Source organism: Phaethon lepturus, unplaced genomic scaffold, assembly GCF_000687285.1.
Source record: "Phaethon lepturus isolate BGI_N335 unplaced genomic scaffold, ASM68728v1 scaffold21481, whole genome shotgun sequence".
NCBI classification, from domain to species: Eukaryota; Metazoa; Chordata; class Aves; order Phaethontiformes; family Phaethontidae; genus Phaethon; species Phaethon lepturus.
Window position 1 is genome coordinate 1 of NW_010520065.1, and position 11,805 is coordinate 11,805.

The 11,805-nt window shown below is 42.1% G+C and overlaps 1 protein-coding gene across 1 annotated transcript in view; it reads left to right on the plus strand.

Annotated features, from left to right (window-relative positions):
* Positions 1 to 9,871: 9,871 nt before the first annotated feature.
* The window catches only part of LOC104628625 (glutamate receptor 4-like), a 22,524-nt gene continuing 20,590 nt past the window's right edge, over positions 9,872 to 11,805 (plus strand). The window contains exon 1 of the mRNA XM_010297274.1: positions 9,872 to 9,894. Coding sequence (XP_010295576.1) covers positions 9,872 to 9,894 — 23 coding nt within the window. The remainder of the gene's footprint in view (positions 9,895 to 11,805) is intronic.

Here is an 11,805-nt window from a genome sequence, read left to right on the forward strand (position 1 = left end):
CCATCCAGCCTGTTCCTCACCCAGCGAAGAGAGTCATTGAGTAAGAGCTTAAATCAAAGCTGAAAAAGGATTTAGCTCCTGTCTGACCATATATTTTAGCAAATCACCTGATGCTGAACAATGCTGTGTGCTCTTTTGTTGAGTGAGCCCCTCCTATAACAGCTTCTGGCAGGATTGGCATTTTTCTGTAGTCAAAGTTTGACTACAATTTTCCCTGCACTTTTTTAAAGCCAAAAGTCAACTGGATGAAAGTGGTCCAAGCGTGACCTCATACAGAGACCTATTTTATTGTTACACATCAGTTATTTCTTTCTACTTTAAAAGAACACATGAAGAGAATAATCTGCCTCCAGGACACAAAGAAGACAGAGCTTTTTTTTTTTTTTCTTCTCTGCAGCCACCACGTGAGCAGGAATAGCATCTGTGCGCGGGAAAATCCAGATCCCTTGCATCTTCCATTAATGAATGAGGCCTGCAGGTGAGAGCAGCCCCAACATCTGGCAGCCCATCTGTTACCTCCAGAATAGGCTTTCTCTGTACATAATTACACATTAGGCTCATTCCAATCTACTGCTTATATGGTTCCATTTAGTGCAGCCAAAATTTGCAACTGTGTCTTAACAGAGACTTTACATTCAGAATGAGACCTTTGGCTTCCTTGGTATGGATTTAGGCAGCAGTGTAGAAGTTCTCTTTATACCATTTTATGCCATGTCATTTGTGTGGTTCAGATCTATTTCGGATCTTAAAACTCTTGAGTCTAAAGAAAAACTCATCGAACCTGGATGGATATCTGCAAGTTATTTCCTACAGAATATCTCGACTTTTTCTCAATAAGTCATATCACCCAAATTTCAGGTGCCTAAATGCAAAACTCACTAGGCAATTCAGATTTTTACATTTTCAACAAAAAATTTTAATTTGAAGATTTCCACAAAAGCTTTTTACTGGTTGCAACACAAAACAATAAAAGCCAGCACTAGGCTGATGATGCTCATTTCTTTACTGATCTTTAATTAAAAAGATTATGTCCTTCTGTGTGCATAGGTGCATGTACTTCAGATGCTCTGCACTTTCTAAGATCTATTGCCTCCGCTTTTCATCAGTATATGTTACTATTTTAATCGTATTCTAACTTTACCTGGTAATGATATTTTTTTTTCCCCCCCCTTTAAATCCATATGAACACTTGACAATTAGTTCTGGTTGTGCAAAGTTTAAGTAATGCAAACTCAGGCTATGGAAGTGTAGTTGAAAGTGAACAGAAAGTCATAGGAGTTCCTTGAAGATTTAGGAGTTGTTCCTATCACAGTTAAATAAGCAGGCTTCTACTTTTGGCATCTCTTTTAGATAGTGGGCAACTATCCAAGACAGTTTCCAGTTAGAGGGCTTTTAGTTCATCCAATTTGTAGGCCACAAGAGAAAATATTGTGGCATCAAATAAAATAATTGCAAACAATCAGACCACATCTAGAACACTGCATACTTTTTTGGCCTCCTAATTGAAGAAAAACATCAATAAATTGAAGGAATTTCAGTGGAAGGTGATCAAGCTGGATCTGGCACACCTGCACTGTGAGGAGAGGCTGAGGAGCTGGGCTTGTTCAGCCTGGAGCAGAGATAGCTTTGAAGGGGACCTAACAGCAGTCCACAGTGCCTGTGGGGAGGTCTTCAAGGAGATGGAGCCAGGCTCTTCACAGCGGTGCAGGATGAGAAGGTAAGAGGCAATGGGCATAAACTGAAACAGGAGAAGTTCAGACTGGATGTAAGGAGGAACTTTTTCCCCTGACTGCCTCGGGACAGTCTGATGGTGACACTGGTTGCCCCAGAGAAGTTGTGCAGCCCCCATCCTTGGAGGTTTTCAAACTGATGGGATGAAGCCTGAGCAGCTTGGTCTGACCTCACGCTTGTGTGAGCAGGAGGCCGCACCAAACACCTACTGAGGTGCCTGCCAGACTGCACTATGCTCTGATCCCTTTTTGACAATTATGGATGTTAAAAGGACATCTTGAACCATCACATTCAATCTCCTGGAAATACAGAGTGTTTGGAAAGTTGTAGGAGCTTACAGAGAGGGACGTTTAAGTTTTCTGTGTAGCGGAAGGTCTTCTTCCCAGCTTGTCCCAAAGCTGCTCCTGACCACTAGGCTTTAGTTATGATTTCTGTGAATCAAAAGGCAATCAGATTGTTCTCATCTAAATTCCCTTCTCATGCTGGAAAAGCAAAAGAAAGTGAGAGTGTCTGAATTCGGTGAAATAAGTGGCAGTGCTTCGTATCTCTGCTTTGCCAAGGCAAAGGGAGCCCTTACCTTCTCAAGCAGCCTTGTATAGCTGCTGAGTGACTGACAGTATGGACCTTTGTGGAACACTTAAGAGTGGGGTCAAAAGGTGGAAGAGATTTTTGTTAGAGGAGTTAGACCACCCAGGTTGGCTGTTTCTCACTTTTGGCAGGGTATGCAGAAAAATTAGGAGTATCTCATGGTTAAAGACTGAGTTGAAGGAATGTGCACAGAAGTTTAAGCTTAGTCTGCCTCTAGGAAGTGTTTTCCATTGGGAGGCAAGACGAACAAATTCTCTATGAACACTTGCCTGAAAAGGCCCAAAGATTTCTGAGCGGCAATAAAGTGTGGTAGACTGAGCATGAGGCTGGAAGTCACGTTGTACTGATGAGCTTAATTATGATCCTGCCCCAATTTCCTGGGAGTCTCGGAGGAGGTCAGTTCACCTTCTGGCTTCAGTTTCACCTTTGCAAATTGAAGGTAGTGACAATTGCCCATCAACCTCAGAGGGATAGTGAAGATCAATAGCGTAGTTTTTATTGTGCTGTGAATATGTAAAGTACATTCCTATTTCAGATGTTTATATGATTATTTCAAATCCATGGAGGAACAAACCCCACAGTAGATTTCTCAGTGTCTTTGATCAAAGAAAATGTTTTAGAGACAAAACAATAGGGGAAATGTAACTTCAGCTAATGGTTTCTTAAACAGTCTATGGTCTATGACCACATGTTGTTCTATCTTCCCTTTAGAAAGTAACAGCAGAAATCTCCATCACCACTGGACCCTACTCCCTCCAGCTTTTTTTATTAAAAGTGGCATGTGGGCATGTGTTCAGGACAACAGCAATTACATTAGCTGGATCTCCGTATCCACTGTGGAGATCTATTAGTAATTTCCATACCTGGTTTTCTCTATAGCCTGGTTGCTTGTGTTTGAAACATTACCAGCATGAGTGTTGCTGTATTGACGTGACTGTGCTTGGTCTGGCTGGTACGAGTGCTGGTGTATTTGCATTTGCTGCTGTGTACATGGCTCTACTGATGGTGACAACGTTATATAGCTGGTTGCCAGAGGGATTGGATTGCCCTTGTCTGATAATTTCACCTGATCTTGGACTGATGTTCAGCTGGCTTCAGGACATTTTAATTATCAGCACACTGGCTATTGGACCGACTATCTCGTCTGGTTGCTGGCATCATTTACGTTTGTCTCGGTGTATCAGATCTTCCTCATTAACTTCTGTGATAATATTCAGACAGAAAGTCCTAGGAATTCTTCCAGCTAATCCCTATTTTGGCTGCTGACCAAATAAGGCTTTATATGACACGACTGTAATTGCTTCATTTGTATGGTATTGATCTGCCATTAGGCAAAACACAATCCAGCATTTCACTAAGGCTCAAGTTATGCAGTATTATTTATTGTTTGCATTGCAATTGCAGCTAGAGTTCCCACCTGGGGAATGGACCCCCTGTTTTCTCTCTCGGTCTCTGCTTCTAATTAAAATAATGAACTTCAAAGTGTTTGCATTATAATTAGACCAAAGCTTAAGAAACCATCTCTTAGCAGGGAACTTTCCATTTATCGCCTTCCTTCTAATCCTTCTTTCTGAGAAACATCAGTATGGGGTCACAAAGAAGCACATAGAGTTACAGAAATCTCTCATACCTCTTCTTAGTCTAATTTTAGATCTGGTAACACTGTATCAGCTGTACAGACTTTATGAATTAGTGGTCTGTTTCTGACAACAGTAAAAATCAAGCATCCATCCTGATTTCTCAGTGTTGCCAATGGCTTTTTGACATAGTGGCCATGGTATGTTAATACCTTTGTGGACGTTGATGTCAGCTAATTAATTCCCTCAGAAGCAAATTGCATTTTTGCCCTATAGCTTTCCCATGTGGGGTTATTTTCCTCACTGGGAAAAAATAATGGATGAGTGGTCTGCTTATATTACAGGAGTTTCAGTACCATACAGTATGTTCATGGTATTGGGCTTTGCAGTCAGCTCATGCTTCTTTCTCATTAAGGTGAGACCTGGTGGCTGAAAGTCTAACCAGACAGGCAAAAGATTGGTGCTCATTGGAAACAGCACCTAAAATAGTGGGTTTGGTTTCTAAAATAAAAATCTAGAAGTAGAAGTGCTCAAGGCCAGGTTGGATGGGGCTTTGAGCAACCTGATCTAGTGGAAGGTGTCCTTGCCTATGGCAGGGGTTTGGACTAGAAGACCTTTAAGGTCCCTTCCAGCACAAACCGTTCTATGATTCTACAATTCTATGAAATTCAACTGAACCTGGCTACTCTGCAAATTCCTGAGAACAGTAATAGCAGGAAGTTTGTTTGGTTTTTTTTCCCAGTTGCAGCTGTTGAGAAGATGGCAGGAGGTTTTTCTGTCACTGTGGCTCTTGCCACAGGTACCTATTTCTGTCACGCTGGGAGAAGTTAAATGCAACTCATTTTGTATGAAATCTACTCTTGAGGACATCTCAGAAACATTAGCTAGGACAGAGTACTTTTATCACCTTTTATGGAGCATCTTAAGCTGATGATGAGGCAGTTTGTGAAAAAGGCATGCACAGATGCTCAGTTGAGCATCTTTACTTGTAGAAGTCACTCCATTCCTGATGGGGTTTTTTTGCCATTTCTTAATCTTAAACTGGCATCTTAAACTAATCAGTTGCTGTTACGAGGTCTTTCTGCTTACAAGGAAGAAAATATAGCAACATAAGGAGTACAATAACAGGACAAGACCATGTCAAATATAGTTCCTCTTATCCATCTTATCATTATATGTTCATAAAGCGTGAGATACCACCTGGCATAAATGAAAAATTGGAGAAGTCTGATAGTGCAATTTCTTCAAAAATTGCCAAATTTGAAACAGTCTCCAAAAATGCCAGGTATGTTCAATACTACATTAAGAAAGATCTTGGGTTTATTATAGTAGCTGCCCTGCTACCCACTGAACAGAACATACATTTATAAAGCACATTGAGACATGGGGCTGGGTAAGAATCAGAAAACCTAATTTTTGCAGTGAGTCCAGCAGGATATTTTATTTTCCATGATCTGTAGCCAGAGTCAGCAATGAGTCCTGACTGGTGTTGGAGGTCACAGTAACATTTCTTCTGGGGATAGGAGATTGAGCCTGGGGCTGGGTCTTCCTGTGGATGAAAGCTGTGAAATGCTCAATCGAAGGTGCAATATTTCTGCCACTGCTAGGACATGTTGAATGGAGTGAAAAATTAGAAGCTGCTGAAACAGCTGCCACCTGCTTTGTGCTGGAAGATTTTGGTGTAGTAAAGTCTTCCTCTGTGTAGGGTGGCCGGAGTCTGCAATCTTAATAGACTGTCTAGTAATCTATCAGCAACATCAAACGGACTGAGATGGATATAGAGAAGGAAGAACTTTCTAAGTTATAAGGAACCACACCCTATTTCTATTCAATAAACATTAAACTGCATCCAAAAGAGATGCGTTTTTCCTAGCCTCATTCTGGGTGAAAATAGTCACTCTGTGGCATTCAGAAGCATAAACTTAAAATGCCTTACAAACATGACTAAGATATTATGTAAAAGAACATTTAAATCTACTGGCCAACACCAGTAACGATGAATAATGTTTTCAATCCTGTTAAAATCAAGTCGTGCATTGGAAAAACAAATAGATCATTTGTGCAGACAGTAAACTGCAGCATTTGGCTTTTTCTTGCAGATGGAGTGACATAAGGAATCTCAGCGACATGTGCCTGGAGAGCGTAACGTGATGTCACTGTGTGACATTAGTGCTTGCACTAATGCAGTCTAGGCAGGAGGGGAAGGGGCAGCGTGAGACGAGGCAGAGCGTCACTGCTGAGCCCCCCGCCCCAACAAGCCACTGCTCCCTGTTTCAGCAATCCAGCACTGATGGAATCTCTGCCTGGCACTAAGCCTCGTCCTGTGCCCTGCCACGAAACCCCGACCTGTCTGTGCCAATGCTACCGTTTCCTCTCAGTTGGGGGCCCCTAAGTTTAGGAGTTACTGTAAAGGCAGGTGAAGCAGCATCCAAACACCCTCCTGCGACAAAACCGTGAGTCGAGATCTGCTTCGCCTCAGGTGTGAAAAGGCAAAAGGCTTTCTGCCAGCCGTGCCAGAGGTGAATGCTGCCCCGTCTGAAAGCATTAAGTATTTTGGGGGCATGTATTTAAAAATGCTTATTTTGCACATTTCACATTTTAGAATATTATTTTACGTGCTTTCAGCAATATCAGATGTATGAAAAACGTAAAGGGCTCAGGATTCCTGATGTTTCTGAGGTGAGAGAGAGTTTCAAGGCAACTGGCAGTGGGCTAAGCTCATCATCAAAGCAATTCCTGCAGTGTGGAGACAGCCTTACACCGGTGCTCAGACCCTTTTGAAAAATCCCACTCAAGCCTTTCAAACATGTATTTTGAGTTGCAAGTGTTGGACTGCAGAAGCCTATTCACATAGTTCTGCTTGTGCTGCAACCAGCAAGAAAAATTGTCCTTTGACAAGTGGTAGTGCTCAATGAGAACAGGATTAGGTAGTCGTTAGCAAAAATTAAAATAGCTCGGAGTTGAGAGGAACTGGTGGTTTTGCTTCTACTAAAGACTATATACTGAACCAATGTGAACAGTTACTCTAGGGACAATTTTGTGTGTTTTTTATTTACAGAAAAACTTTGTATAAAGCAGAGAAACAAGCCGAGTTGCCTTCCTGGGTCAACTGCTGTTGTTTTTACACAAGCAAAATATATATTTAATTGCTTGTGCTAAGAAGTGTTTGCATACTGAAATTGGAATATCTTGCTGCAAAACAGCTTTCAATTTATATAAATATTTTAAACTACAGTCATCAGACCTCTAGCTGGTGTGAATTGTCAGGACTTCTTTGAATTCAAAGTAGCTATAGCAATTTTTAGCAGCAGTGGGTCTCCCACTAATTGGAATTCCTGCTGATCCTCAAGGTGTCAGTTTGGCTCGTATTTGTTTACAAAGCTCAGTTCAAGTAACTAAGCTTCATACTTAGGCTATACATAGAAGCTGTAAATACTCATTGCCCCTGGAAATTAACCGTCTTATTTGGATGGCTAAATGAAGAGTGTTATACTTAATGAGCCACAATTTAAAAGTATTTGAGCACTGCTTTAAATTTCCCATCTCTAAACAAAGAATAACACCACACACAGAGACTTGTAAAGATACTGTATCCTTAGTGTTTGTGAGATATTGTTTGGGAAGAGGTGTTTTAAATGCAATCGGACAGGACATTTTTAAATAAAGTTTATTAATATATTAACTTCTAATGCAGCACACAACCTGCCCATAGCTTTTTTGCAAGAATTTTGACTTTCTACAGACCAGTCCGTTCCTCAGGGGCACCCACCGTCCTGGTGGATCCTCATTCAGGCCTGGGCACTCAACTGAGATGGCCAGTCACGTCCTTTTTCTGATAAGCATGTATATAGCAATGGAAGAGCTTAGCAGGAAAGTCTGAGACACCCACTGTAGAAGAGCTAATATTGTTGTGAAGACTCACAACTTGAATACTGGTAGTTCTTTATTTAATGTAAATGCTGGGTAAGCTATCAGAGCAAGTGCCAAGGACTCTATTTTGTTTGAACTACCAGCTACATGTGAAAATGTCTTGATGTGTGCTGTGCTTCAGTATTTGAATACAATTTTTTTCATATAAATAGCATTACAGTATGCAAACCTTTATAAATCCCAGTACAAAAATTATCCCAATACAATTTTTGAATGCATTTAAAAAAACACGATTTCAAAGTTGGCCCTTTGTCATTAAAATTTAGGTTGCTTTTCTTGTAAAAATGCTCTTGCATTAGCTCTCTTTTTTAATATTTGCATTATTGATGCTTCAAGCCTTCTGAGTATAGAATGATGTAAGCTTTGGCTACATCTTCCTTGTTAACGGAGTGCTTGTTTCATTCCTAATTTATTAAACATATTCAGCCAGTGCCGCGCAGCTTTACACTTAATTTCTCTTGATGAATTGTCAAACATCCTTAAACTGCGCCGCGTTTGTTACAATCTGCCATCAGCACTTTTCAAAACACGGTTGGAATAAACAGCTCAGAAGACAGGCAGGTTTTAATTTTTTGCTTGGTAAGGTTGCATTTTAATTTTTCCCGTTTAAAATCATTTGAATTGATGATATGAACAAGCTGGAAAGCTGCACCCGCTTGCGTTTCACTAAGTACGTCTGAGACAGATCCTCAGCTGCGTCCGGGAAGCGCGAGGCTGAGCGGCGAGGGGAGGCTCGCGGGCAGCCGTGGCCTCCTCTTCCCAAGCCACCTGGGCTGGGTACGGATTAGTTCATGAGAGAATAACTGCAATTCACAAAACTGAAATAAGGTCACCGAGCTCGGCTTCACCGAGCTCTCCCTCTGCCTCGTCCTGGGGGACGGCCCCCTCCAGCCTGCGCCAGGAGCACCGAGGGGCTTGCCTGGGAGACGGCTGCGTCAGCAGGTAGCTGCAGGGAGGGATGTCCAAAGTGCAAGGAAGAAAATGAGCTTTGAGTTGCTGGAGACGCGTCATCAGTGGCCGACGCATCGCTGGCTGTGACGTTGTGGTCTTGGGAAAGTTTGTTCCTTCAGTGAACTCCTCCTGCAGATTCACCGCCGCATTCGTGGCTTCGCTTCCCATTGCGCAGTAGTTTACCGATCCCCACTTTTTTCCAGGCTCTATTTATATAGGAGTATATATACAACAAACTTATATGACAATGTAGTCATGGATTTTGCTGGAATAAAAAGCCGATCCCTGTATTTTGCCAGTTAGTCCGTAGCTTGTGTATGGCCCACCTATGGTGCTTTGATCACTGAACATTCAGGTACTCTTCGTCTGAAGTTTGCTGTACATTCAGAGAACCTAAGGTTAAGCAGAGGTGGCATCCCGCTGCACGATGTGACTTCTGAGTGACTGAGCGATTTCTGAGGCTTTCAAATCCTTCTGGGAGGGCTTTGTGAAAAGCCTTTTAGAGGGTCAGGGTCTCTGCTTCTGCCTCAGTAACCGCAGTGGTGGCACCAGAGGTTCTAGGACAATATGCTGCGCAATACGGCCGCAGTTTAAACAAAGCTGTCTCTGTGTGCGTAGAGTCTCATTAGTGAGTCATGTTATTTTTGCACATCCTGCTTGTTCATTATTTCAAGTGAACAACATCCCCAACGCCAAGCAGTGAAACAACAGTGCCGCCGTCTGTAAAGATAACGGCAGAATTTCACCAAGAATCTGCCCAGGATTCAGGGAAGTATTTTGCTATCTAACGTGCCAGCTACACTGAATTTATGGGACTGAGTTCAGGAAAGGGATTCGGGAAAATGTCAAAGCTGATTAAATAGCTAAGACATTTAAGTTTTCCTGGCAAAACTCTACCGGTTACCTAAAAGATTGTTATTAAATGCTCTCAGCAGAGATCCTGCCTTTGTCGTAATGAGTACTTAGGGACCTGTCTGTGCCTTTATGCCATTTAGTATTCAAAAGCAGATATTCTGGGACCTGACTTCACGGGGGAGGTCTCCTTCGTTACGTGTGCTCAGGCCAAAGCCGAGTCCTCTGAATTGCATTCGCGGATGGTGCTGAGCAGTGCTGACGGGTGATGCTTTCCACCCATCCATGAACCATGTGCATCCAGAGATTTTGGGAGCTGAAAGACTTAAACAAAAAGCAGCTGTGGCTGAGACTGTGGATACTTACTCAAGTCTCATCAGGCTGGAGAGAGCGTTTTCTATCTCTTGCGTGTATTCAAGCTCCGGGCATTAGGCTGTTGAAAACAGGCTTGATTTTAACCTACAGGACGCATTTTGTGTTTTAGTTTCTGGTTTCTTAGGGATGCTGAGTTGCTGTGCTGAGACAGGTGCTTAAAGCATTGCATTAGGCAGAATTCGGTGCCCCTTCCCGTGCTGTTCCCCTATGGCTGTCTCAGATTTCCAGCAGTGCTCGTGACGTTGGCTGCTGTGTCCCCTAACCTGGGCTTCTGTCTCATTCTCTTGTGGTGCAGGGACCTTGGTGTGTCTCTATCAGCCTTCGAAATGCCCCTCCTGTTGTTGAGCATGTAATTGCTAGGGACCACAGTGCTGCATGCCATAGCGTTCAGGTCGTTCGGTGAATGCCTGCCTCAGTGCTTCATACGGACTGAAGTCCAATGGACGGGTTGTCTGTTGGCCATTGCTGTGACCCAAACTCACTGGAACTCAAAGCAGATCTCTGCCAGCTTCCCTGGGCTTTGGGCAAGTGCCCTACTGTGATTCTTTTGGGTAGCAGATGAGATATCCCTGTCTGGAATCATAGATGCTGTTTTGCAAGGGTCTGGGTAGTTGCACTGTAATCTGTCTGTGCAGTTTAATCTTTTGCCAACTGTGAAAAGCGTATCTGCAGTTGGCACAAGTAGGCTCTTCAAAAAAAGAAGTGGCACTGATTAACATTTTAAACTGCTTATTACTATTTATTTATGGGGAGATAGAAAGTGATTTTAAATGAATAAGAATGATTTAATTCTCATCAAGTTTTTCATACTATAATTCTGTAGGCAGCTTAAAAAAAGCTGTTATCCGTACATTGAAATCACTGTCCCTGCACTCAAGTAATTGTGAAATGAGGTATCACTGTAATGCAAGGGCTGCAGTTTTGGCTGAACTGGTTTGACTATTGCATACAAGGATTCTGTTTTCTTCTGAGTAATGGAAAAGGCAGGATTGTGCAGTGACAGCAAGGATTAAAAGTCAAATATTAAGGCACTTGCCTGCTTTCTATTGTTAAACACTTACTCTTGCAAAGATCTCAATTCTTCTACTGAGGAACACATTGTTCTTCAGTGGGAGTTTTGATTAAGTGTGGTATTGAGGATACAGTCCTATTTTTTGATGATGGAAGGACAGTTTCTGCCATGGATACTCAAGTTTCAGGATGTGATCCTCTGTGGCAGAATGAAGCACCATCTAGGATGAGTATGAGTGATCTAGCCTGGCTCTGACGTGTCAGGTATATAATTTTCAACGTAGTCACCATTGCACTTACCAGGATCTCGGTTACAACATTTCTGTGGGAGATGAGATACAGCAGTGTTGAGCAAAGGTTCTCTGTGTTTTGCTGACCAGAAGGAAATTATTTATTTCCACATGTTGAGGTGGACCTGGATAAAGCAACAGAGAAAGCAGTGTGAAACTAACCTGGTTTTACATGGCCTACTAGACATGATGAGGACAACAATGTGTTACATTTATAAACAATATCGTTTAATTTCAGAGCAATGATTGCAGCTCAAATCCACATTTACTTCTTCATCCTTTTTATTTCCGTTTCTCTATTGTGCTGTGAAACTGTCTATGGATATGGCTAATAACCCGGCTAAATAACCCTCTCATGAATGGGTTTCATTTATTTATTTATTACTCTAGGATTACTATCAACCAGCTGCAGCTTCTCTAAATGACCGTGGGAAAATTTTCCTTGATAATCTTTAATGCTTTGAAAGATAAATTCAAACATTTGGCAAGTGAGAGGTCTC